At 49.9% G+C, this 25740-nt stretch overlaps 6 protein-coding genes across 6 annotated transcripts; 2 read left to right on the forward strand and 4 right to left on the reverse strand.

Moving 5' to 3' along the window:
- Positions 1-4933: 4933 nt before the first annotated feature.
- FSUBG_8209 (CMGC CDK CDC2 kinase) lies at positions 4934-6062 on the reverse strand (the record flags this gene model as incomplete). The annotated part of the gene is made up of 3 exons (XM_036686593.1): positions 4934-5198; positions 5254-5929; positions 6026-6062. The coding sequence occupies 3 exons, from the start codon at positions 6060-6062 to the stop codon at positions 4934-4936; spliced, it is 978 nt and encodes a 325-aa protein (XP_036536258.1).
- A 2743-nt stretch (positions 6063-8805) lies between these two features.
- On the reverse strand, positions 8806-10288 carry FSUBG_8210 (impact; the record flags this gene model as incomplete). The annotated part of the gene is made up of 2 exons (XM_036686595.1): positions 8806-10174; positions 10230-10288. 2 exons carry the CDS (start codon positions 10286-10288, stop codon positions 8806-8808), a joined length of 1428 nt encoding a protein of 475 aa, XP_036536259.1.
- Positions 10289-10707: 419 nt separating this feature from the next.
- On the forward strand, positions 10708-11917 carry FSUBG_8211 (uncharacterized protein; the record flags this gene model as incomplete). The annotated part of the gene is made up of 2 exons (XM_036686596.1): positions 10708-10850; positions 10900-11917. The coding sequence occupies 2 exons, from the start codon at positions 10708-10710 to the stop codon at positions 11915-11917; spliced, it is 1161 nt and encodes a 386-aa protein (XP_036536260.1).
- A 399-nt stretch (positions 11918-12316) lies between these two features.
- FSUBG_8212 (uncharacterized protein) lies at positions 12317-13560 on the reverse strand (the record flags this gene model as incomplete). The annotated part of the gene is made up of 2 exons (XM_036686597.1): positions 12317-13070; positions 13136-13560. 2 exons carry the CDS (start codon positions 13558-13560, stop codon positions 12317-12319), a joined length of 1179 nt encoding a protein of 392 aa, XP_036536261.1.
- Positions 13561-17236: 3676 nt separating this feature from the next.
- Positions 17237-18172, forward strand: FSUBG_8213 (phenazine biosynthesis phzC; the record flags this gene model as incomplete). The annotated part of the gene is made up of 1 exon (XM_036686598.1): positions 17237-18172. The coding sequence occupies one exon, from the start codon at positions 17237-17239 to the stop codon at positions 18170-18172; it is 936 nt and encodes a 311-aa protein (XP_036536262.1).
- A 427-nt stretch (positions 18173-18599) lies between these two features.
- Positions 18600-25343, reverse strand: FSUBG_8214 (CDC39-like protein; the record flags this gene model as incomplete). Its single annotated transcript, XM_036686599.1, has 4 exons — positions 18600-18638; positions 18696-24649; positions 24704-25028; positions 25092-25343. The coding sequence occupies 4 exons, from the start codon at positions 25341-25343 to the stop codon at positions 18600-18602; spliced, it is 6570 nt and encodes a 2189-aa protein (XP_036536263.1).
- Positions 25344-25740: the final 397 nt, after the last annotated feature.

The following is a 25740-nucleotide window of genomic DNA, read 5'->3' on the forward strand; positions in this document are numbered from 1 at the left end:
TCTGGCTTCGCTTCAGGGTAATTGCCTGGTAACGCAGACACAAATACAAACGAACAGCCAGCTCAGCACAGCACACTTCAAACATCCGTCGGCTAACCAATCCTCAACTACTAACCCGGTCTTGTTGTTTGTATGTACTGTACTATACGTATCTTGACCTGACCCCAGCTGAGGTTGAGAAGCCAGTGCGTTCAACTCCACGTTGTTGAACTGGTCTGTGTGCGGTGTAAGTTAGGTTATCGCACCTACAAATGATAACGCTTCACGATGGAGGAGGTTTATTACTACCTAGGTACCTTACCTGCTTACTTAGCTTATCAGACCACTTTTCTCTTCCCTTTTCTTCTCACTATTTCAAATAAGCGCAGCCATGTCCCAATCGTGAGACTCAAATTGACTTGGTGGCGCTTCACTCAGACCCAAACCCTTGGGTTCAGATCCAGAGCCTGACAAGCGAGACTGTAGCGGAAAGAAAGGAAAGAAAGGAAAGGGGGCGTCGTTCACCACCGAGTCACATTCCTCTTCATCTCGTCACCGACCGTTTCTTTTTTCTCTGTTTCTGGTCGTGTCTCGTTATTTTCTATGTCGCGATGGCTTCGTCTAGAGGCCGACGGCGTTCGGAGGGCAGCCACAGATCCCAACGCATACATATATGAGATAATCGTTTGGCTGGCTAAAACTAATCATTGCCAGCATGACAATACAATGCCTCCAGAACGAGGTCTTGGCGATCCATAATATCAAACCACGGGTTCAAATCTGTCCGTTCTATGGATAGCACTATCCGCAGCGGCCATCCCGCAACAGACTCATCGAGTCCTATCGGTTAATATGGACCTCCCATTTCGTGCATATGCATTCCGGGCTTCATGGGACATGCTCTCCCTACATACAAACGCGTGCGTGTGGTGATAATCGTCAATCACCGACCTCCTTCACCTGACGCTATCAGCCAGCCTCGAAGCGATAGCCCATCAAATCAACCGTTTCATCCCTTGTCTTTGTTCGTCGTCTGTTTGTAGACTGACGGTCCTTGAAGATCAAACTGCCATCTGTCTCAGTCCATGCAAATAGTCCCCAGACTCTAGGCCTGAAGGAGAAGCACTAGAGCACCCCCTGCACAACATCTCTCCTGTGAGTGCTGCGAGATGCAACCACCAGGCTTCACGAACTGACTGATCCCGTCGGTCGGCAGACGCCACTAGCTTGGCTCGGGAGCAGCCCGTTTGAGGAATGCACAGGTAAGGAAAGGGTGGGCATCACCGCCAATGGCTCACGCGAGGGAGACTTTTCGTCCTTACAGAGCAACACTTGATCTGATGATTACGGCCCTTCCTAGGTACCTATTGCTATCTATTCCTTGCAAAGGAGGAAAGGCTGATCAATAAACCCATTCAGGGTGATGAAGCCACTCGAAAAAGAAGGCATCGATGGTCAACTCTGCATACCAACCAAGAGGCCCCTCCCCTGCACTAAAAAGCAAACGCCCCCCCAAGCCCAAGCTTGACCTTCAAGATCGCCATCGAGCTCGACCAGGATCATCGTCCCCCTTCCCATTTTTAGCCTTTCCTCACCAACACTCACTCACTCACTCACTCACAGCTCACAGCAGCCCTACGTACATACAATTGTCGGCCCGCCGTAGATTCTTCAGCCAAGTCGAGATTGAGTTAGCTGGGTCAATTCGTCTCTCCAGCCATGCCATGAGGGCATCGAGGATCAGGATGTGCGTGCAGTGATCATCTGAGTGTATCGCGAGATCTGGTGGTCTGATCGAGCCCACTTCCCCCCAAGTGACAAGATCTCTAGCATGACCGCTTGCATTCTCTTGTTCCTGAAAGTCATGTCACTAATTAATCTACTCATTTCATCGGACGCATTGTATTGTACATGTAGAAAACTCTTTCTCACCGCTGTTGATCTTGGTTGGAGCCATGAAATCTGCTGCAACCATTGACAGTTCACAGGGAGCCATCCATCCATCCATCCACTCACGATAGTCACCCACAGCTGTCCACAGACAGTCCATTCACTCTCAAGCCCCCCTAACCCCTAGCCCCTAACCCCTGAGCCATTCATGGGCAAACACACTGAAGCCACAGTCGCACGCCCCCCAAGATCCTCTCATATCTGGCTCAGCTGATTGGCCAGCCCCGCATATGTATCCCTGACGCCTGCATGTCAAAAACGCGTGGCTCTGACTCGCTGCGAAAGAGTTTGCTCCGTGTAGATGTGGCTGAGGTCGGATTACATACGCAGATACGTTACCTAGGTATGTACGCAGTGTGACTGTGGCTCATGCTCCGGATATAGACTGTGGCGACGCCAACACGTAGGTACCTCATGTATGTACATACGAGACCGGCCTACCGACCGCTTTCGGGGCCTGCAGTTCCCCGTCTTCCTCCCTGCAGCCAGGGTCAAACCGTGTTATCGTTTGGCTGGCTTCGGTTTATGCAGCTATTCGTATGTTTTGTGGTTGATTCTATTAGTTGGCTGCAGTGTTTAGTTTGTGACTTGTCCTCCGTATACTCGAGCATTGTATCCGTAGGTAGTTGGTCCACATCATAGTGTCTCGACCTTGTTTAGAAACCTGATATTCAAGACGGTCATCATTTGATCTCAAGGGCCCAACAAACCCATAAACTCTCAAGGATCAATCAGCCACTATCTCGGCCCTTTCATGCCCTATTCCCAAGGTCTCTCCTAGTAAAAGTGGCTGCTGAGGGGTCAATGCCATCTCATGACCTGGGTCTGGGCCACTTTGTCCGCGTGGTTGGGCTACCTTAGTAGTTAGTCAGTTAGTCAGTCTAGGTAGCCTCCCTCATGCTCATGCCCAACATCAACACCAACGCCATTGCCATTACTTGTGACGATGCGGGGAAGTTAGACAGACTAGAGCTGAACTAAATTAAAAGTTACTGCCTTGAATCCATGCGTGATCAGGGCATCAAGATGACTCCTCATATTGCGGTGAAGACAAGGTCCAACTCGTATTCATCAATGCTTGCTGGATCTACACTTAACCACACCGAGCCAGACCGACCCAAATATCTCAAGCATGATCATAATTGTTTGTAAATGTTCATCCTCTTTGAGATTCTTCTTCCGTGGTCGCGTCCGAAGCTTTCCTCGCCCTCGCCCTCTTCGGCCCCGGTTGATCGGTCGGTCCGGTCGAATCTCGAACGGAGCGGAGTTCCGGGCTGCCTCTGGCCTCTGGTCTCTGGTTCCCAGTTTTCGAGCCTCGGCTCAACCCGCGCCCGGATTGGCGCTTCCCGCTGTTAAACGTTTGACCCCTGGTCCAGCTGCTGCACTGCCGCTGACGATCGCCTGAATATAGGGTGAGAGCTACCATAAGCCAGATCTAGTATCTCAGCAGTGTAGGGATTCAAGCTTGATGCATCGTGACATAGATTAAAGAGTCGTGATGTTTTTATTATTGGGTTTACTAAATACGTACCTACCTTAGCCTTGGCCCTTGAATTCATGGCCATCAATCAATGTATTGGCTATAAAGTCTCTGTTCTCTGGGCTGCCTCCAGTATCTTGCCCAACAACAAAACAACTCCAACGTACCTAAACAATATTGGTACGTAGCTTACGAGTACAACATAGCCCCCAATTGCTATCAGGAGTCGTTTCATATAATATTTCGATACATCCTTCGCTGCAGCTGAAACACGACTTCATCATTGGATCTATCCTTCATCGCTGCTCAGGCGCTTACATACACTGCAAGCGCCCAAACATACATACCCTTGCTCGCTATTCTTGTCAGGCGGCTAATCACCCAAACATGCCATGGAGCTACATGATCCTGCACAAGTAAACAAGTTACCAGAATAGAATTACATATCGTAGTACCGGCGGCTCTTTAATTTGACATGCCGGGCGAACTACGGGCGTCTATCTGTTATGCTTCTATATTGAATAAACGCCCGTAGAGTCTCATCTGGATTGTGGCCCTTTCATTTCTTCCGTGGCAGTGCAAGAATGCCAAGATGATCCAGACCAATAAATTAATCAGAGACATACAATGCCATTGTTATCGTGGTCTATTGTAATGACCGGCTGCCAATATCGGGCCCCGTTCGTCCCGGGTCGTCGGTAAATATCCTCAAACTCTTCCGAGGATTGGAATGGGCTGTGTCACGATGGGCTACGAAATTGGCCTTTGTAAACCCTTCCAACAGTTTTCCTCATTTCTTGCCTCACGGACAAATGACTTTTGTTCGCTTTTCTAGTCTCTGTCTAGCACGTACATGATCCGACAAGGTCTCACAGCACGGTCCCAATACTCGTCATGATGGCATACACGGTTGGTCATGGTTGTTGTTGTTTATCAATTATTTTGTCTCGGTGTGCATTTCCGGATATCAAACCGCATGCTGAGCCATATGTCTACAAAGCAAATCCCAAACCCGAACCATCGCGAATAAGAAGTCTGCCACCCTTGCTGAAAGAGAACCTATTTTATCATATTTTCCGTTCGCCTTCCAAACGCCTCAAAGTCAGGCTGTTGCTTACCCGTTGCTTTTCACCTGTTCTGCCACGCCAACTTCATCCCGTTCGTTGTCCCCCGTGATCTGGCCAAACCTCCAACAGCCTTCAACCCAACGGTCTAGTTAGTCACGCTTCTTGTTGGTCATCATAAACATTACTGGTGAGCCTCGTGAGTGGCCAATCAATAAACGAGGTCAAACTAGGCCAGGCGAGTCGATGGCTGCTTGTCTGTCGCCCAAGTGGACAGTTATTGCGCAATGTTGCTTGGGCATTGCTGCTGTTGCCATATCAATGTCATCTTCTCCTCGGCCTAGGAGAAGCGCCAACAGTACCTCGGAAAGAGAGAATATCTTGGTCCCGCTCGTCATTCGGCGGTGGAACTTTAGTGCCTCTGCATCTGCATCATCTGGTATGGAGCTCCATATCCCATCTAGTGATAGTAGCCATTTGGCTGAGCGGATGCTTGCTCTTGTGTCAGGAGAGGCTCGAAGTAGGGGTGGTTGTAGGCAGCCTTGGCTGAAATACGCCCAGCAGGGTCGTACACCAACAGCATCTCGAGCAATTCCAGTCCATGGGCGTCGAGGTCCTTGCAAAGGTCCTTGCTGTAGTCGCGCTGCCACTTGGGGAAGGACGCCTTGAAGTCAGGGTAGGAAGTGACGCCAGGCCAGTTCTCTTCAGTGGGCGTGCCGAGGATGCTGTTTGACTGTCAGTGGGAGGAAACTCGAAGCTCTATACAATACTGATACTTACCGGAAGATCTTGAAGATCTCATCAATTTCAGAGTCACCGGGGAAGAGGGGCTTTCTTGTACACATTTCGGCAAAGATACAGCCAACGGACCACATGTCAACACCGGTCGAGTATTGACGCCCTCCTAGGAGAATTTCAGGGGCTCGGTACCAAAGAGTAACAACTTCATGGGTGTAGGTGCGCAGAGGCACGCCAAAGGCACGGGCAAGGCCGAAATCAGCGAGCTTGAGGTTACCCTCCTTGTCGATCAGGAGGTTCTGGGGCTTAAGATCGCGGTGGAGAACACGGTGGGAGTGGCAGTACTTGATACCGTCGCAAAGCTGGAACATGAACTTTCGAACAACCATATCACCCAGACCAAGATGCTGTAGGTGAGGAGATGAACCCTCAGGTAGCGCCTTGCCTCGACCACCATCGCTCACGGGGAGAGACTCCATATACTTCTTGAGATCGAGGTCAAGAAACTCGAAGACAAGGTACAGCTTGTGACCATCGGCATGGACGATGTTAAAGAGACGAACAATGTTGGGATCTCGCATCTCCTTCAGGAGAGAGATTTCGCGGATGGCGGTACTGGGGACGCCTTCATCTTCAGCTTCGAGGCGGATCTTCTTTAGGGCGACAATTCGACCGCCATTGGCAAGGTCTCGAGCTTTGTAGACGACACCGTAGGTACCTGTAAAGTGTCAGCGTTGGGTTTTCGGGAGGGCAAAGCCGGTGGCGTGAAGATTAGAGGGCAGGCATCACAAGGCTTGTCTGTTTGTACACGTACCTTCACCAATCTTTTCCAACTTTTGGTAGTTCTCCATGGTCGATGATATGTCCCTGTACCTGTTTTGCGAAGAGGGAAAGGCAGATCGAAAGTCGGAATGAAGAAAGGATGAAACGCGCGAGTCGCCTGTAGAGGAATTAAGCGAGACACTGCGTCGGCGGCGTTGACGGTGCTAGTTGAAGGTTCAAGCTCGAGATGCGGTGGGACAGATCAGAGAGTAAGACCAGGTACGACAAGGATCGGTGTGTATGTGTCTCGTTTCGTTATGCGATCGAGAGATGCGTGGAACAAGTCCGGACTCGAGTTGCTCCGACAGCAGAGAAAATGTCTTATCTTGCCGTCCTTTGTCTCCTTGCTCGTCGGTGACCTTTTGAAAAGAGGCTCTACTGATCGATGGTGGGGGAGGAGGGAAGAGAGCAAGGCGGGGGGGACGTAGTTAGACGAAGAAAAAGGGTCCAGCTACGAACTACCTACTAAACTCAAGGTAATAAGGTAAGGTAACTGTGAACCAACCTGAGGTAAGATGCACCTGGAAATGAACGGGTACAGCAATGCAAGGGATTTTTGAATGGCGTATCAAAGAATATTCGTGCTCTTGGTAGTGAGAATCGTCAAAAGAATGGTGATGCTGATGGCGGCGTTGTTGCTGAGATTTGGGTTTGTGGCGGGCGTTGTGGACAATGTGCCTGAGAGTCCCTGGGATGATGAGATCTCTCTCGCGATGGAGGATGAAATCAAATTACACTGTCTTGTGTTTACTTTGGACGAGAAGGGACTGGACTTGTTTAGTTTGGCGCGTCAACAATCTAATGCGTGGAACCTACTCACGCATCATTCAGTGCAGTGGCAGCGCGATCCTTACAAGTCGAGCCACTAAAAAGTAAAATCCAGCAGCATTCAGGGGGTGCCCCCCCTGTAGCGATCACAGCAGCTGGAGTCATCCAATACCTAGGTCGCGCATCCCTTGGGACTACCTTAGCTCCATTGCTCAAGTTTGACTTCTGCTCAGCCATTGGTGAGTGATTCACGAGCCCAATTGCATCCAATATCCTTCCTCTCATTCATCATGGTTGTCTCGGGGAGGCGGGCAATTTGAGGCTGATAATGATGAAATACACGCCTTGGTCGTGTTCCAATCCCTTTGTCTCTTTGTCTTTTCTTTGTCTCTGCCTTTGTCTCTACCTTTGTCTCTGGATCTGTCTCGGGATTGTTCAAAGAGTGACGTTGTTCGGAATGGCCATGGGTAAGGAGATATTAATCTAGGAGCATAACTCCCATTGCTTTCATTGGATGAATACCAGCCGACCAGTGAGGAATTTCGCCAAGTCGTAGATATATTAATTGCAGAAGTCCTGACTCAAGTTGACTCACAAAAGTCAAAGTCTTGGATGTTATGCATTCACATTAATAACCCAGCAACAACAGCTTAACTTAGTTACTAATAAAAGGGAAAAGAGTCTTTAATTAAACAGAACCAGAATATACTCTTTTGTTGAGTGAGAGAGGAAAGAAAAGTTTATTTGGAATTCCTTTAACATTCATCTATACCAGAGAGACGTGGGTGGGAGACGCAAAAAAGCCAATTCGACGCAGGCCTGATTCGAACAGACGCCTCCGAGGAGAATAGATTTCTAGTCTATCGCATTAGACCACTCTGCCACTGCGCCTTAAACGAATTGATGAGGACTAGGAAACGACTAGGAAATATAGAGCTGATTCAGACAGGGATAGACGATAGTAAAGAAATAAGACGCAGTACTCATGGACGATGGTCGAGATATGCGATACAATTCGTAACTCTGGAGTCAGTCTCATGCACGTGGAAAGCATGCTTAAGTTTGTTTAATTCAAATTACCGTGTTTATATGTTCAGTTGCTGAGCCAATTGGATTGCATCATGTATTCATTGAGTTACTTTATCAAAACTATATCATCAAGCAGCACATTGTGGCTTTACATGGCACTGCAGGCACGAAATATAGGTATCTCTTTACTAATTGATTTTGGCGATTTGATCATTGTCAGTCCACAATAGTCCGATATCAGAGGGAGAGAGCAGTTGTCAGGACAGTCATGATGAGGTGTGAATCACTTGTCAACAGCTCATGAAATTGGACTATTCTCTCCTCCCGTTAGAATCTTACAACGGTACATAAACTTTGTTGCATAAGCTCGAAATATTAAGCAGCAATATCGATTTCGTAATGATATTGAAGTCGAAACCTAGGCATGGTCTCCAGGGTAAGGAAAACATCTCATTCAAGACGTTGCATCTCAATAGTATCAAAAAAGGAAATATGCATCTACGTGTGGCAAGATGATTCCATCTGAAGGTTTAATAAGATATGAGCCTGCGTTATGATGCCATCTATCGCGGCAGCTCATGGTGCATACTTGTGATAACAACTGACTACTGCTGTTGTGAACTCACGGTGGACAGCATCTACAGATGTTCATCTATTACACCAGCCAAGAAGTAATACAATAAAAAACTAGGATGCGATGATGTAGAAGGATCGATAAAATAGCATGTTGAACACGAGATTCCCTAACCTCGCAAACATAAGTGCCCAGCATATCTAGACCTGAAGTTTGTTGCATCTCCGGAGCAACCCGAAGTATGGAGCATAGCAACACTCACTTGCTGCCATCGACATACATAAAAGCAGGAACTTGAACGATGTGGCCCAAGAATATCGATCTTGCGAATCAGCCTTGCTTTCACTCTCAGGGTACCGTGTCTTGCCAACCTATCATCCTCTAGCAACCGTAGACCTACATCACGCAGTCTCCTTTCTCCTCAGGTCTAATATTCTTCCCAAATTTAGCGTCCCCTTCGCTCCCCAACCTGCCGGCCCAGCGTCCACATCAGGTCGAAGATTCATATACCAGGTCCAAGCTCGTTTGTCCAACTCATCACGGCTCAGAATGCCAGCCCAACTGGCAAACAACAAGCGTAGCGCACCCAGCACACGGCCCAGATTCTCTTGCTTCTCCTCGTTGGCTGCTGTAACAGTCTTCTTTCCGCTGTCATCTGCTGGCGCGAAAGCTCGGAGGATGTAGTTTCGTGCACCTTCCGGTCGATGTATCGGCATGCCAACCGTCGATGTTGAAGGACTCTTGTCTTCAAGATTCAGAGCCCAAACTGGCTCACCGTTCAAACTAGATGTACGCTTTTGAGACGACAAGGCATCGTTGAGGCATTCTTTCATGAGACGCCAGCGATCCGGGCCAAGCATGATGCCGCCATACCATCTCGTAAGCACAACCAACGTATTGCTGATGTCGAGATCACGTAGTTGTTGGAGCAAGAAGCTTCCGCAACCAGATTCACCATCGTCAAACGATGCTTCTTGCTTTAGGGGCGAATTACCAAAGCTAGTCCTGATCGCCCAAGCATTGTGAGTTGCGGTCTCCAACTCCGGCTTCTCAGCCATTAACGATTTGAAAACCGCCGGACGCGTCGCAGGTGATGTTATAGGTATAGCATGAGCTATAAATACCGACCCCCTTGATGTTAGCTTCTGACTTGCAGTCCAGCCTCTTGGATTTGGTTGACTCCCCTGAAGGGTAATTGAGGAAGCGCTGGATGATGCTGGCTGAGACGATCCTGACCAAGTGTAGCCGCTTCTCTTCAAAACCGGAACCGGTCGGTTCATGATGGTGATCTTCGGTTGACCTTCAGGGGCTTTCTCTTCGCCTCCTGGGGGTACTTTTTCGATGCCTATGCTGATGGCTTTTGTTCGTGAGTTGGCACTTACCACTGCCTGTGCCAGACTCAATCGGCTACTCAGGGGCTGTTCTGGCATAGTGTACCTCAACAGCTCAACAGCAAAGGCCAAGAACAAGGGCGCTCTGTTTGTCAAAATTGTGGTGTTTCGAATGATGTCTTCATCCTCCTGCAGTGGCAATTCAAGAGAAGCCTCGAGATCATCCCCGGACATGGAGCCATAATCTAGATCTCGTCTATGCGTCTCCAGTTTTGGTTTCTTTGCTTCAGCGGGAGCCGCACCACCGTCTGCTCCACGCTTCGTTCCTGATTTCTTCTCATGGTTCTTGCATGCTGTGTGAAGGCTCTTTGCTGCCTTTGCATCGCCACTGAGTGCTTCCTCAACTGTAGCCAAGGTCGCGTCTGCGATTTGTGCTATACTATTTCATAGGCGTTAGCATCAGGATGTTAGTCGGTTACACAAGTCATATATACCTTCGTAGATTCTTTGATTGTAGAGCCTTCACCTGTCCCATTGCTGCCATCATGGACATTTTACGCGCCGTGAGGAGGCGTAAAAGTTCCTGGAGGTCATTTTGCGTCGCCATATGTTTTTTGATTTTAATTACAGGCAGGGGATATGAGAGGCAAATGAGAATCGAAAGACAGGCCTGTGATTTTTGATATTATGGTCCCTGTCTTGAATATTCCAGTATCGAGACAATGTTGTTGTAAGTCGCAAGTCCTATTTCACGAAATCGTTAACACTCCGCAATAAGATGAATGAGTGCCTAGCCTGGCGAGATCGGACCCACTAACTTAGCCCGACCTTGGATCCGCTCCCCTCCACGAAACCCTTGTCTTACTTAGCTTTAGGTCTTTTCTTTTCATCTGCTTCCACATGTAAAATCAGACAATTCAGTTTTTCTCAGGACACCAGAAACCGCTTCAATTCCATGGAAAATTTGTCGTTATGATCTCTCCGACTCGAGGCCTCGTCGTGAGAGCCTGCCGTACCCAGTGTCGTTTCGCGAGCTCTACTCCTCGACCTCCCCGCCCTAATATCAAAACACCAACGTCTCGCCCTCCACCCAAGATCTCAAAAGCTTACATACCGTAACGACTCCTCAATAGATGCGATGCCAGATCAATCATACTGATACAGCACGCCCAGAAAGTCTCAGTCTCCATCCCCTCCCTCAAATTCGTCGACCCCGGCAAGCCCTGCACAAGCCGAAACCCTCCGCGATCTCTGGGCATCGACATGGCTCCCTCTGACCGGCGCAGCTCTTCTCGCCGGTGCCCTTGGCTTCTACATCTTCGGCACAGCTGCCGCATCATTCAAAGCGACGCCTTGTAGCTGCACCGGCGAACATTCCACACCCACCGGCCGACCGCCGGCTCTCGATGGCGATAATGCAGAGCAGTTCGACAAGGAGCTGGCTCTTCCTGAGTGGTGGATGGGTATCACGAAGCTACGGAAGCGCATAGCGGAGCGTGCAAACGGACACGTGTTGGAGTTGGCAATGGGTACAGGGCGAAACTTGGAGTACTTCAACTGGGAGCCATTGACCCTGCGTGCAGAGGGCAAGGCTGGTGCCAAACCACCACAGGGCGTGGTATCATTTACCGGTCTCGATATTTCGGTTGATATGATGGATGTTGCTCGAAAGCGACTCGTCAAGACTGTTCCGCCCATGGAGAACTCTGCTCCCATCGTCCGCGCATCTACCATGGCCGATCACACCGGAGGCCAACTCTCGTATCTCGATTCTCAGCTCCGATTGATTCATTCCGACGCTCACCACCCAATTCCTGGTCCCGCGACTCCCGCGACGACGAAATACGATACAGTTATACAGACCTTCGGTTTATGTTCAGTCTCAGACCCCGTCGCCGTAGTCAATAATTTGGCCAAGGTTGTAAAGCCACGATCAGGCCGTATCATTCTGCTCGAACACGGCAAGGGTTGGTTCGGTATTGTCAATGGACTTCTCGATAGGAATGCTGGCAAGCATTTCGAAAAGTATGGATGTTGGTGGAATCGCGACATCGAGGCCTTAGTCGAAGAGGCCGTCGCTAAAACACCAGGCCTTGAAATCGTCAAGGTCGAGCGACCGAACATAATGCAAATGGGCACTTTGGTTTGGGTTGAGTTGAAGGTCAACGACAATACCTCATGACGACTCGATGCACCGCATAATGCAAATAATTGAAATCAAAGGAATGAGATGGGTTGTAGATGTAGAATATAGGGTGATATATGTACAATATTCAGAAAGTCGAAGCACTATGAGCGGCATTGCAATTTTAGAGCCCCAGCTTCCGGATCCTTTTTAACGCCAAATAATCAAAACCACGGGATGCTATGATCCCTTTTCCAGGTATCCCAATCCCGGTCCAATCCCAATCAAACCTAAACACCAAACTTGTCTAAATATACAGGTACTTCCACAGGCGCCCCTCCATGCAATTAGTATTGTAAGTATGTCGTATATCCGTCGTCGCAGACATAATGGAATCAAATCATCTCAGTCGTCTCTCCCTAACCCCTTGCGCCTGCCTAGGAAAGTCGCAATTGCTTAGCACGTATCGAGTAAGCAATCAAGCTCATCAATCTCGATGCTCTCAGCGCCGCGGTCCCATTCCATGAGCTTGCTAAACTTTGGCCAGCTCTCACCATCGTCCTCTTTTCGCAGACTGGATGCCGTGTTTGACATGGAGCTAGGCTTAACCGCGGGGCTGGTAAGGAGGGCATTGGAGGTGAAGATGCGATGGTCGCCGAACCAGAAGTCGTCGCGGTACCCATACTCTGAAGTGTGTGTGGTGCGATCGGCGGACTCAGCAACAGGGGTGTCCTCGGCGAACTTGCGTTTCTGCAAGAAGTCGGCCGTTTGTGTAAACTCCCGCTCATCTTTTTCCAGAGGCGGTGAGTTGTGACGGCTGTTGCGACGATTTGGCACGTAACGGTGATGAGAGGGTAGAGAGCCGATGGGAGTGAGAGGCATGATAACATCGTCGTCACCTTCCTCGAATCCATGGTCAGAAAGGTCAACCTCGGGCGAGGGGCTGAGCTCCCGCCGGCGAGCATCGTCATCGGAGCCGGAATCATCCGTCAGAGACACCGAAGGAGTTTCGAGGGCGGCATGAGCAGACACTGTGGAGTTGGGTTCGGGAATGGGCTGACGAGGACAGGTGGTGAGGAAATAATAGGTCCTTCGAGGGTGGACGCTCTCAAGTTCCTTGGCGAGAGGGCATGGTTTTGTGTCACTCCAGCATTGTCGCTTAGCATATGAGGCCAGCCTTGAAGAGATGATTGCGCAAGGGTTGGCTGAACTGGGTTGGAATGTTAGCGCACGGAGCTGAGGGGTTGGAGGGGATAGCCGGTGGCTCAAACTTACTGTTGAACAGAGGTAAGACGTTGTGCCAGAACGGTGGCAAGCTCCTTGACGAGGTGAGGACGGTTTCCAGTTGACTGTAATTGAACAATAACTGCCTCGACAATGTCGTCGTTGATCGCCTCGAAGTCAATGGCGGACTGATTTGTATCAAGGTCAAGGCTTGAGCCTGGTGTCGGTGAAGGAGGAGGTGTCTGCTCAATGGCAATGTCGTCGGAATGCGATCGCTTCTGTCGCTTGTTGGGATGCGCTTCGGGGGCCTCGGAGCCAGACGAGGACGGTGACAAGGCGGATGAAGCAGCCCTTGATGAAGACGATCTTGAAGCGTTCTTGGAAGCAGCAGCAGCAGCTCGAGCAGCATGTGTCATTGGGACATGGATCCCAAGACTAGGTAAAGAAAGCGACTTTCGGCGCGTGTTATAAGGCATGGCGATTGTGTTGAAGCGAGACGAGGGACAATATTGGATAAGAGTCGAGCTGTCTACAAAATGATGGACTGTCGACTTGAGAGAAAGGTCAAGGTCACCAGAACTTCGCTGAGCAATTGTACGTAGCAACCTCAAGTGTTGAAACAGATCCAAGAGATCTGTAAGGGTCTACTGTATTGATTGATCTAGCGAGGGCACGGCAACAGACAGGCTGGTGATGCAGTGTATGTGCACAGGCAGCAACCAAGGCAAGGTATGGGAAGATGGATGAAGGAGGAGGAGGGAGAGATAGATAGTCGAAGGGGGTGGGAGTGGGAGTGTCTGGTCTGTTATTGAGACGAGTGGGTTTAGATTTAGACTGGAGAGTTGAAGCCGAAGGTGGAGGCGGTCTACGGATGTTGACGACACAGACAGAGCAGGAAGGAGCAAAGACGACGCCGGACGGGACGCAGGCAAGAGCAAGGGAGCAACGATGGCAACCACGAGGAAGGAAGGGGATTAGATGGGGGCAAAGGTGGGCAAAGAGGGACTGCAGGTGCAGGTGGTGCTGGGGAAGGCACCTCAGAAACGGGGGTCTAGCTCAGAAGGGACTTTTCAATGATTCAATTCTTGTAAGCTGATAGGTCCGGAGACAAGATGCTTGTCTCCATCGACTGACTTCACTTACAAAAGAAGGAGCGATTATCCTTAGGATGACGGGAAAGAATGGCGCTTGGTGTTGGCTGGGTCTGCCACACTTTTTTTTTTTTTTTGCAGACGCAGCGGAAAGAGCACGAGAGCTTGAACTTTTTTTCTTTTTTTTTTCTGTTTCAGCCAAACTCGATTGGTCAAGACTGGCGTGCATGGCTGCCGAGAAGTGGATCGCGCTAAAGATCGGTGGGTCGGGGCCTGTGGGTTCTGGGAGCATCCTTGTAATTCATGTCTCCAGCCGCAAGACCCAAACGTGAAAAACGACCGACCCCAATTGACAACACTTTTTTCCCTCGTTGCTTTTGCTTGGGTGGTACTGGTATTCTGGATGTGAGGGAGGGGTTCTGTAAGCATAAAGTGTTGGTTGGTATGCAGCTGGGGAGAAAGATGACTCTTTGGCAGGCAACAAGCAGCCATTTCAGCCTTTTTGTACCAATAACCAACCATTGCACATACTGTACATGTTATCGATGATGTCCTACATCAAGAGGCAACGGAACTTACGCAACCAAGCAGGCAAAGAACATTGGCTCGGAGACCTTAATCATCGAACTTACTCTGTACAGTTTAGCCATCTTGACTCGGCAACGTCTTCTGTTTCTTTTCTGTTTTTGGTCTAGCTTCTCTGCGGCGACTGTATGTAACTGGGCCACTGTGGCAGCCTCTCACTAATAGCCTCGCCTCGTTGATGATGGAATGATGGACTCTTGTTTTTCCGCCTCATCCGCGGTTTTTTGGACCCGGACCACTTCGGGTAGTGCGTTCTCGGAGGACCCTGAAATCTTTTTTTGGGGAACGCCCGAGAATGACCGTGGATTTGAGCTCAGGTATCGACAGGCATTGCATTGGGTGGCTAATACCTTGAACTGCATGTCAAGACATACCCTGGACCACGACCTTTTTTTTCCCACTACAGATCACACCGCATCTGCAACTGCATCAGACTGCATCAAGACTGCATATATGTTTGCTCCGTGCAACCATATTCTTACACCGCATTCTCTCTCGACACGCTTATGCTGTACGAGACAATCAATCAATGCATAACAAGCGTTAAATAATCGGAAAAGAGGCCCCATGTAATTTCTAATCTCATCCTCGGTACTCCGTACATATAGAACACAGAGAACAAGTTACGTACCCATATTGAAGTTGATGGAGATGAAGAGTGGGCCGAATCATCAAAGAGTCTCCCCAAGACCGCGGCGAGGCCCTCTTTTTGAATCTCGAACCCCTGGTCTGGCTCCTTCAAACGACTCCATTCACCCGTCGCCCATGGCAATTCAACAAGTGACCTATTTCCTAAAATTGACGGTAATAAGTGTGCCTGAGGCCGAGTCTACGGCTAGCAAGCAAACCATGTGTAACTTACGTGACACTGCACTTTTCAGTGAGGTACAGTATTAGGTAGACTCGGCAGCCAATAGCGACATTTCTATTTCATCATCTGTCTTTTGCTCATAATACAAGCAGTGGGTTTCAATCCGCTGTCGCCGGCCGAGGCATTCTTTCTCTCATAACTTGTAAGCGGGTGAGAACAGATAATGAATATTGCGCAGCAATACGACGTCCGATTTTTGCTTTATTTGTCACAATGCGCTATGTTCACTACCTCATGTATACCATTGATCTTGATTACCGACATTCGATTGCGATATCCTGCCCTTGCAAATAGAACTTTGACCACCTCACCTCGCTCAATGTCTCTCAGCCTATGTACTAAACCCCCTGAACTACCTTACCTATGTACCTACCTGGCCAGGCCAGATCCCACCACCAACCTCCATCCAATTCTCTTACACGACTTAGAGAGCATCCATTTATTATCCACCACTAACAGTTCCAGCACCTCGGTGCGCAGATGCTGCGTCATCCTTCGAGTGCATGAATCGCCATCTGATGATCCAATCTTTCGAGGATCACCATGTGAATCTACCCTACACTGACCTGACCAAAGAGAAGAGAAGAGAACGGTTGGATGTCACTTCAGAGCTGCATGCCACGAGGTGGACCATCCAATGATGCATCTCTAGCTCTGCCCCTTGCGGCGCCAGCTGCGACAAGCGTCTGCCGCTAACATGGGTGCTCTCCACCTACACCTAGACCTTGCATTCATTGCCTTGCCTTGCCCAAGCCAAGCTTCTTCTTGTCTTGATCACAGCCGTGACCGGGTTAATTCCCTGTTCAACATCGTTCGATGGACTTGCTTGACCTGTGCTGTTGCAATTGCCGGTCACGTTATGCTGTAAGTCAAGCAAACGTCGTCTCTCAAAGCCAGTATCTATCTCCCTCTATATCTCATGGTGTATGTACCCTGCTCATGTCCTCTCCGCCATGAAGTCATGGTAAGACTTAGGCCGTAGATCGCTCGAAAACCACCCTACGAAAAGCCTCCCTCTCCCATTTCCTTGCAAGTCCCGTCGTTGGTCGAACTCTTCGTGTCTTGGCGCCTTGCAGACCTCGTACTCCTTGCCTCAGGCCGCTGCAGCCATCTTGTCGGGCAGCTCAACAACAACGCTAAGGAAAGGAATCCTTATTATATGATTGGTCAATTGAAGATCCCCGTCTTTGCTCCGCTTCACGCTTTGTTAGACTTGTGCCTTACCTAAGTGCAATGGGTGTGCCGAAGACAGCCTAAGGTACCTAAGGTATCCTATCCACTATGAAGTAAGTGGGCGTGACTTGTGAGAGACATTGTCCTACCCTATACCTACCTAGGTACCTACCTTAGCCTTGTAAATTCAAACTCACCTGAGAAGCCCGAGTCATTTTTTACTTTTCCATCCTGCCAATCGACCCCACCCCACCACAATCTTCCCCCTCCATCATCGTCATACTTTTATGTACCAACCACCAAAGCAAGCTCCTACTATCGAGATTCACAAGCTCAGGCCGTCTGTTCTTCCTGTGCCTACAGAGTACCTCGTACCTAATCTATCAGATCTGCTCAAGCTAATTCACAGCTGAAAGCCACCAAAGCTTAACCATGGAGCTTCCCTTTGTCACTCTCGACGTCTTCACAAACACTCGATATCGAGGAAACCCCCTTGCCGTTGTTACGATTCCTGCAGATAGAAATGTACCAGAGCCTACGCAAGAGCAAAAGCAAAGAATTGCCCTCGAATTCAATCTATCAGAAACCGTTTTTATCCACGAACCCCGTCCTGATACCGATGTCGACAGTGATGTCACCCGCCGAGTAATCGACATCTTCACAGTCGGCACAGAGATCCCCTTTGCTGGGCACCCAACTATCGGCGCCGCTGTTACCCTCATCCCCCACGGTGTCGATACCGTCGTTACCAAGGCAGGCCCAATTCCTCTCACACAGACCCGCCCTGGTTATATCCAAGCTGCTATCCCGCACAATGTTCGTCGTCACAGAAAGACTCTTGCCGATCTGTCTGCCCCGGTCGCTGCCCAAATCTCCCAGGACCCTGCGATACGCGAATCCGAGCTCCAGGCCCCGCTATTCAGTATTGTCAATGGCATGACCTTTGCGCTCATCAAACTCCCGGATCTTGAGCATCTGGCCAAAGTTGAGATGAGCGGTGTAAACTTGTCTGTGGACGAACTTCTTGACGACGGCTGGCAAAACGGCCTCTTGCTAAAGTACTACTATGTTGTCAATGGCCAGCGTGAAGACGACGGCACAACAGTTTATTCCATCCGCTCGAGAATGATGGAAGCATCCATGGAAGATCCTGCGACAGGCAGTGCTGCGAGCGCTCTCTCCAGCTACCTTTCGCTTCAACAGTCGAGCCTAGGTGATCACAGCTTCAGATATGAGATTGACCAGGGTGTTGAGATGGGCAGGGAGAGTAATATTGTAGTTGACGTTGATGTGAAAGAGTCCAAGATCGCCACGGTCAAGCTCTCAGGAACAGCTACTCCAGTAATGCGTGGTCATATCACCATCTGACGTTAATGGAGAGAGATAGCATATTGCCTGTTCCCAACTGCTCTATAAACCCAGGACCCAAATTGTTATCACATATTTAACCAAAGGGGCAGTAAGTATTCCGGAACCAATCATGCGCCTGGTATGTTCTTCCGACAACATCTTAACAACTATCTTACAGTGATACAGTATTACTGCAATGTGACGCCGGCCTGGAAACATCCTCGCCCCCCCCAGACGAATCTGCCCCAGGGCCGTAGCAACACTTGCGCCTCTATAATTCTGAATTCTTTTTGGACCCAACGCCTCGTGCCTCTCTCATAATGATGCACCGTCAAAAACCAAGAGTTCCGCCGATAATAAAATACGTTTCTCCTATAGATTCCTCCTTGTGACGTTTTACCCAGTCCTATTCATTCCATCGCGGTGTGACTATGTGACCCGTGACCTATGCTCGTTGAAGCACGTCTGCAAACTTTTTGGCAACCTAGAGAGATAAAGTTAGCATCCGGCCCGTGTCACAGCAAGCGAATATCTGACTGACCTCATGACTCTCGTCATCGATGAAAGGAAGTTTGAAGAATCCATACTTGTCTTCATTCTTCACAAGCTCCACAACAGTGTACAACAGACCCCATGGTTGAGGCCAGAAACTAACCAGTCGCTCAAGCAGCACTCGGGTGATGTCCTCGCGGAATTCATCTTCCTCAGGATCGCCGAGATCCTTGGCAAAGATGGAAAGGAGAGCCTGGCTGAAGAAGGCAGTGTGGGCGCTGGGATATCGAAGTTGGTTGACTAGGCTGACAAGGATATAATATCTGGCCTCGGCGGGGAGTTCATGAATGATCAGAGAAAGAAGTGATACTTCATTCTCGTCACCAGTCAGGGACAGGTCTGCGACAGTTTGTGTTGCCTTCTCTACAGCACGATGTCCGATGTATAGAACGACAGCATCGATAACGCTGGTGTTGGCAACGACAGGCACATGACCGTAAGTAGATGCCTTTGGAGTGTCATGTGTCATGGCGTGAGTGATGTTCGCAACGATATCTTCATTTGGTCCATTCTGAAGTGCTTGGTCTAGGACCTTGAGAAGACTGCGAGACTGCAGTGTCACGCTGGCCTCATTCATAAGACCGGCAAATAGGCGCATATCGTCGAACTGGATCTTACCACCAAGCTCGCTGAACCTAGGACTCTGCTGGGGATTTGCAGCCAGCACAGCGTTAATGAGCTGCGTGCAGTGAGGTGGAATGCTAGAACAAAGCTTGGCGTGATTGGCCACGACAAATTCGGGGAAGTCGTGCTGTAGAATGACGAGCAGCTTGAAGCAAGCTCGGTAAATGTCTTTGGCAACGTTGGAGACCTCGAAAACCTTCAACTGATCACCGAGAGTGTCGAGCAACTGGCAGAGCAGGTCGGAAAAGGGGCCCCAGCCAACACCGTTGGGCAGCTGTAGAATGGCTGGCATGAAAGCACGGTGCTGAACCAGAGACATCCAGCCGTAAACAAAGCCGGGAACATACAAGGGGTTGATTTTGAACAGTCGCCGAGCGATCCTCAGAAGAATTTCACGACGCTCATCCTCAACCAGGCTCTCTGAAATCCCCTGAATTTCGTAAAAGAGCATGGACAGCAATCTAAAGAAAACACGCTGGCTCAGCTGCTCTCCACGCTTGACATGGTGGTTGACAAGAATGAGCTCAATAAGTGAAAGCACCGAGTCGATAAATGCAGGGCGAGTAGATGTTGGCTCAAAGCCCATCCCGATGAACGTTGCAATGAGCTTAGCAAGGGCATCTACCATGACATAGGCATCGGCAAGGGAACCACTGTGGACAATGTAGTCGAAGCGCTCAATCGACAGGTCGATGGTGACGCGGATGAAGACAAAGAGGTCATCCCTGTTCTGCATAACCCCTTTAGCGTGCAGCTGCTGCACGAACGCCGTGACAGCCTTCTCAGAGGCATTTTGGTTGCGGCAAAGATGGATCCATTCGTCGAAAACATATTCTATCTGTTCGTGTTGGAGAGCCTGACTGTCAGCGCGAGTCGGCCGTGTCAGACCGGAGTTGGTGAGCTTTGACTTGATACGCTGCCCAGCAGCAGAATCGGGGTCATCTGAGATCCATGACCAAGCTGCGTTCAGCGTCAGGGCAAAGTCGGCATACAAAGCAATCGGGCGGGGGTCGAGCAGCGTAAGGTCGAGCAGGTGCTCCAAAAAGTCAAGAGATCCCTCTTTGCGGGCCTGCAATGCTTTCGACATAGCCAGATCGATATTTCTCCAATCCAAAAGGTCCGTCCGAACCAAGGCCGCGAGCAGAGGTAAACTCAAGAAGGTAGAGCCAGGCTGCTGGCTGAAGAGAGTTCGAACGCGGCTGTTGAGAACAGGACCAGCGATCTTCCTAAGCGTCTCCAAAACATGAACTAAGCTCTCGATAGCCAGGTTGTCGTCAACCTGCGAGAAAATGAGCTGAATGATTTGTTCCGCAGCGTAAATAGAAAAATCCTCATGGCTCTGCGAAGTCTTGATGATGTGCTGGACGAGTGCATCAACAACGTCCACAAGAGGAGATGGGCGCGGTAGGTCCAGGAAGTGTTCATGGGGAGACTCGGTGGCTACCCTCATGAGTTCCTGTAGTAGCTTATTGACCCGCTCAGCTAGATTACGAACATCCATCTGGAAGCCGGGTGATCTACCATTAGTCATTGCATTAGCAGCGGTATGAGGGGGTGCATAGGGCTGCATCTGAGCACCCAAATGCTGCTGAATTGAGGGAGTCTCCGCGGGAGTCGGAATATTAGGGATAGAACTAAATTGATCCTGGAGCACCTCGTTTGCCAAGGATCTGGTAGCATCGGATGCTGATGGGCCATGTGAAGGCGTGGGAAGCGTGGCGCTTCGTGGTCGCCTGGCGAAGTCTTCATAAATGGCCATCTGCTCAGGGTTGAGGCCATTAACATTCGGTGATAACTTGAAAGGATTAGGAATAGCCATGGCCCACCGGCTGAGGCTTGAGTCGAAGTAAGGTTCGTTAGGTCTCTGAAGGCGATGTCGTCGACGAACCTCGAGCTCCGATTCGATCATCTCCTCAATTTCGGGGATAGCCCTTTCCTCAGCCTGCTTCTCAATGATATTGCAGGCTAAGTCCAGGTTTGAGTTAACACACATAATAATTGTGCCCTCGGGGAGTCCTTGAGAGAGATCGGTCGAGAGGTTTCGCATGTAGTTGGTGAAGTTGGCGCGAAGGGGTTCCTTAGACGTAACGAGGGCAAGGCCACCTGCGGTGGCCTTCACCATGCTAATAGCACAGTTGCGTACACGGTTCTCGTCGGGCTCTATGGCGAAGTCTTTGTGTATCATCTGCTGCGTTGATATGGCGGCAATTGTAACAGAGCGATCAACGACGGGCTGGATTATATCTTGTAGAGCACGGCTGAGGGCCGTACGAACAATCTCATGAAGACGAGTAGTGCTGACAACCATCTCATTAGTTGGGGGGATAGTAATCAGGGGACCCAGGTCAGGAATGGTTGGCGCAAGAGCCTGAGGTGAGAGTCCAGCACCTACACCGGACCCGATGCCATTGAGCGATAGATTCTCAAATGCGTCTAGTTGTTCAGGGGCCAGGGTCTCTGCCGGTTCTTCAATGACAGGTCGGTTCAGAATTTCGCCTGAAGGTTCGATGCTCCTGTGATCCAGGTTCAAACCTTTGCACAAGACCTCGATCTCAAACTTGAGATTGAGTTTCAGCTCGGCATGATGATAAAGCTCAATTAGCAAATGGATGATATCCATTAGCCATGGATTCGGGGGCCTGAAAACGGCTGATGTGGCCCCTTGAGTCAGAACTTTGCATACGAACGGGATAACAACGATGAGTCGCTTTGTATCATGAGCCTCAATCAAAAGCTGCTTGAAGGCGATGTTCTTATGTTTGATAGGACGATCTCGTGCCAGAGTCAGAAGACCTAGCCAGCCTCCGAGATTTTTGAGGTGAGTCCTCTCCGTTGAGTTCTGCATGGTCGCCTCCGAGTTCAGCATTCGGCACACGCTGATATAAGTCTCTCTCAGGACCTCACTCCAGAGAGCCTTATCTTCGAACAGCTTGACCAGTTCGAGATAAACATGGTGGTAATTTGGCTGCATCTTGGCGCGCTCCTCAACAAGATGGCTAGCAAACCATTGTTGATGTCGACGCTCCATGGTCTCTCGAAGTTCTTGACACATGGCCTGGAGTGTGCCTTCGGTGATATTGTTGAGAACGAACTGGACCTTGTCCTGGGCACCCTCGTCAGGTTCTTCAAACTCAACGTCCATAGCTGGCGGATCGACGTTCAGAGCAGCAAACGCAGGCGCTTGACGCTCAACATTTGTCAGCTCATCCGAGGTTCCATTAGGGAAACCATCGCCCTGAAATCCTAGTCCATGAGGTGTTCCGGCGCCGTTACGCCCACGGGCCAACTCTTCATCGTGCTCACGAACGACCTCCTCTGCCTTTTTGTAAACTTCCGTGTTGTGGAGTCCAGGAATCTGGCAGAGCTGCCTGCAGAAGGCAGGCCATTCTCGGAAGCGAATGAACAACTGCATCAGTGCCTGAAGGCCAAATTTGTACATAGGTTCATCAGGAGAATGGTCCCTGACAGCTTCCAAAATCATGCCCAGTCCAATTTGAAGAGGCAAGTTTGAAACCAGCTTATGCGAAATGATACCACCGAATAGAACTGCGGTTGTTGCCAGGGCTTCCAGAGGATAATCGGCGTAGTGAGAATACTCATCGAAGAGCCCGTGGATCATACATGCGAAAACATCCTGATCCAGAGGATCCCTGGAATGCTTATAGCGGTCTAAGACCTCGACTATATTGCGAACCTGTACTTCATCACTATACATCTTCTTGTAGTGCTCCTCCATCCTGGTGTTGGCGGTCGGAGACAGGAGATTCCCATCCCTTCCATTGGCGTCGATGACATCGTCGTAACCCTCGCCGTAGTTGATCAGTCGGGGGTAAGCAATAATGCAAGCGCGCTGAACCAGGATCAATTCTGGCCTGGGAGGACTTGGCGAAAAGTCTTCGAGGATTCGCAGTAACGCTGATACGGTACGAACTTGGAGAGTCGTTGTGTTCTTAACAGAAGAGTCATCAGAAGTTCCTCGCTGAAACTGGCTCTCCAAGTTGGCCTTTATCATCAAGAACTGAAGCAGAGTACTATACATCTCCTCACTGCGCTCAGCATTGAACCGTGCCCACTTGGACAAATCCAAGTATCCTTCAGCGTGGGCCAGAGCGGCTAAATCGACTCCAAACCCATTTGACTGGTACACCAGTGTGTCAAGCCAGTTGTGCTTTACAGCGTGCTCAAGAATAACCGGGAGGTCCATCGGCTTAACAGCATGAGTGTCTACTAAGCGCTGAATGACCCAGTTCTTGTCCTTCCTCCAGACACTATCCAGAACAAAGTCGTATTGGGGCGAACGCTTATAAAGAAAATTTTCGAACAGAGAACTGAGTGTTTCTACGGCCATTGGGGCCCAATGCTGCCGAGGTACTTCGAAGGCAGAGACCAGGAAGATGTCCAGATTCGGGACTACCACTTCTTGGAAGAGCCTCTTGGCCTCGATACTCGTCGACGCCATCATGGAACTAAGCGCAACATTGAAGATCGAGGAGAGCGCGGCAACGGATATTAACGGATGCTTGACGGCGACAATTGCTCGCTCTTGTACATTCTCAGGGGAGTTCGCGTATTCCTCGATAGTAATGCTGCGCTGGAGCCCGGGAATTGTTGTCGCGTCCAGCTGATCAGGAGTTAAAGAGGCATAGGCACTAACAAAAGAGAGCTGAGCCTCTGGATTCCTCCAAACGCCGCCCCATAACCTCTGAATATCTACTATCAAGCCAGATTTGGAGTCCTGTGCAATTGGCAAGAAAGCTTGGTAAAGTCGAAGGAACTGCTGAGAAGAGACACGAGTCGATGGTTGGTCGAACAGAATGATGACCTCCATCCAGTCGAATGATTTTGGTAGGACTCTCCTGAGAGCAGCAACCAGAACACCAGTATCTTGCTGTGGGCTTTGACTAATGGCAGTGAAGGTCATCGCAGCTGAAACTTGTTCGGGGCCCAACTGCAAGCCGCTGGGGCGGTTCTGTAAATAAGAGACACATGTTTCCTCGTCTCTGGTGAAATCGATGCCCGTCTTTTGGATATATCGCACAAGCCCATTGAAAGGCCTATCGGCGAGCACTCGACTGAGATCGAGAGCCGCGAGGATTTCGGAAGGCGGTGTACGCTCGGGAGACTGGTCCATCCATCGGCTAATGACACGTGTTTCCAATTCGCGCATTGAAGAAGCATTGAAGCTCGGAGGGTGATATTGAAGAAACCGGTCTAGAACTAGGGCGATAAAAGATGGGGTTAAATCGGCATGGGCATCGAGGTCAAATCGAGAGAGTGTATCGATGAAGGAGGGGAAGTTAGTAGATAATATAGCGTCGGCTGCCTTGACATTAGAACACTCCCGGGTCAAACTTCCCAGTGGCATGAACTAACCTTTCGTCTTTAAATCTGCTCGAGAAGTGAGCTTAAAGGCTAGAGCTAATATGGTCTTCTCTAATGCATCGAGCTTGAAATGTTCCATAAAGGTAGAAAGATCAAAGTCGCGGAAGATGTCCTCCGTGGCACTCTCAATTGATTCAGCAATCTTACTTGCTTGATTGGGATCGTGCGAGATCTTCTGCATCTCGGCAACAAGAATGTGATAGTTGTTCGGGCTTGTGCCGGGCCTGTTGAGGCCAGGGAATATCTGGGGCGCATTGCCGGCAACGAGCCGGGTGAAGTACTTAGTAAACACTTCCATTCCGTGTTCATCGATGAGCTGTTAAGTAGGTGCATTGTCAGCAAACTTGGTATATGTCCAGCAGCGATAGTGTAGCCAAACCTTGTTCAATTGGTCAACCTGCAGCTCCCACTTAGCACGGTCTTTATCCTCCTTAATAGTACTGAGCAGAAGATAGACCTGTGCCACGACGATCTTTGTCAGGGAATTAGTGCCCGTTGGACTGCTGGCGCTTGGGCTTGCGCCAGCACTGAGAATGGCGGCCTGCGATGGGTGAGGAGAATGGCTCGCACCCGTCTGTAGTATCTGCGCAGGATTGGGCGAAAATGATCCCGCTCGAGGTGGTGGGACCATGGAGTTGTATTCGCGGCGGAGGAAGATGAGATGATTGAGCGCCTGCTTTCGTTGTGGTGGTAGGCCGGAGGGCTCAGAAAACGAGCGAGCGGGGAAGTGTGAAGGATGAAGAGCCCGTATATAAGATGCCTACATGGGGGAGCGGCACAATGAGGCTGCGAATAGCGGTCGTCGAGACGTTGCAGAGACTGCGCGATCGTGCAACGGTAGTCGAACAGAGAGGAACTCGTGAGCCTGACTCGACTTGAAGGTGGAGTTGGAGGTACGTGTCGTACTCGGTGTTCGTCGTAGGAAGGGCGCCGAAAACGCTACAAACTGACAGGGTGGGGGGTGGAGTCCGTAGCGATTCGGCGTCAAATAAGCCAACGAGACCCGAAATATTTATGGCGCGTGGTGA

The sequence above is a fragment of the Fusarium subglutinans genome, assembly GCF_013396075.1.
Source record: "Fusarium subglutinans strain NRRL 66333 chromosome Unknown NRRL66333_c0000111, whole genome shotgun sequence".
Taxonomy (NCBI): domain Eukaryota; kingdom Fungi; phylum Ascomycota; class Sordariomycetes; order Hypocreales; family Nectriaceae; genus Fusarium; species Fusarium subglutinans.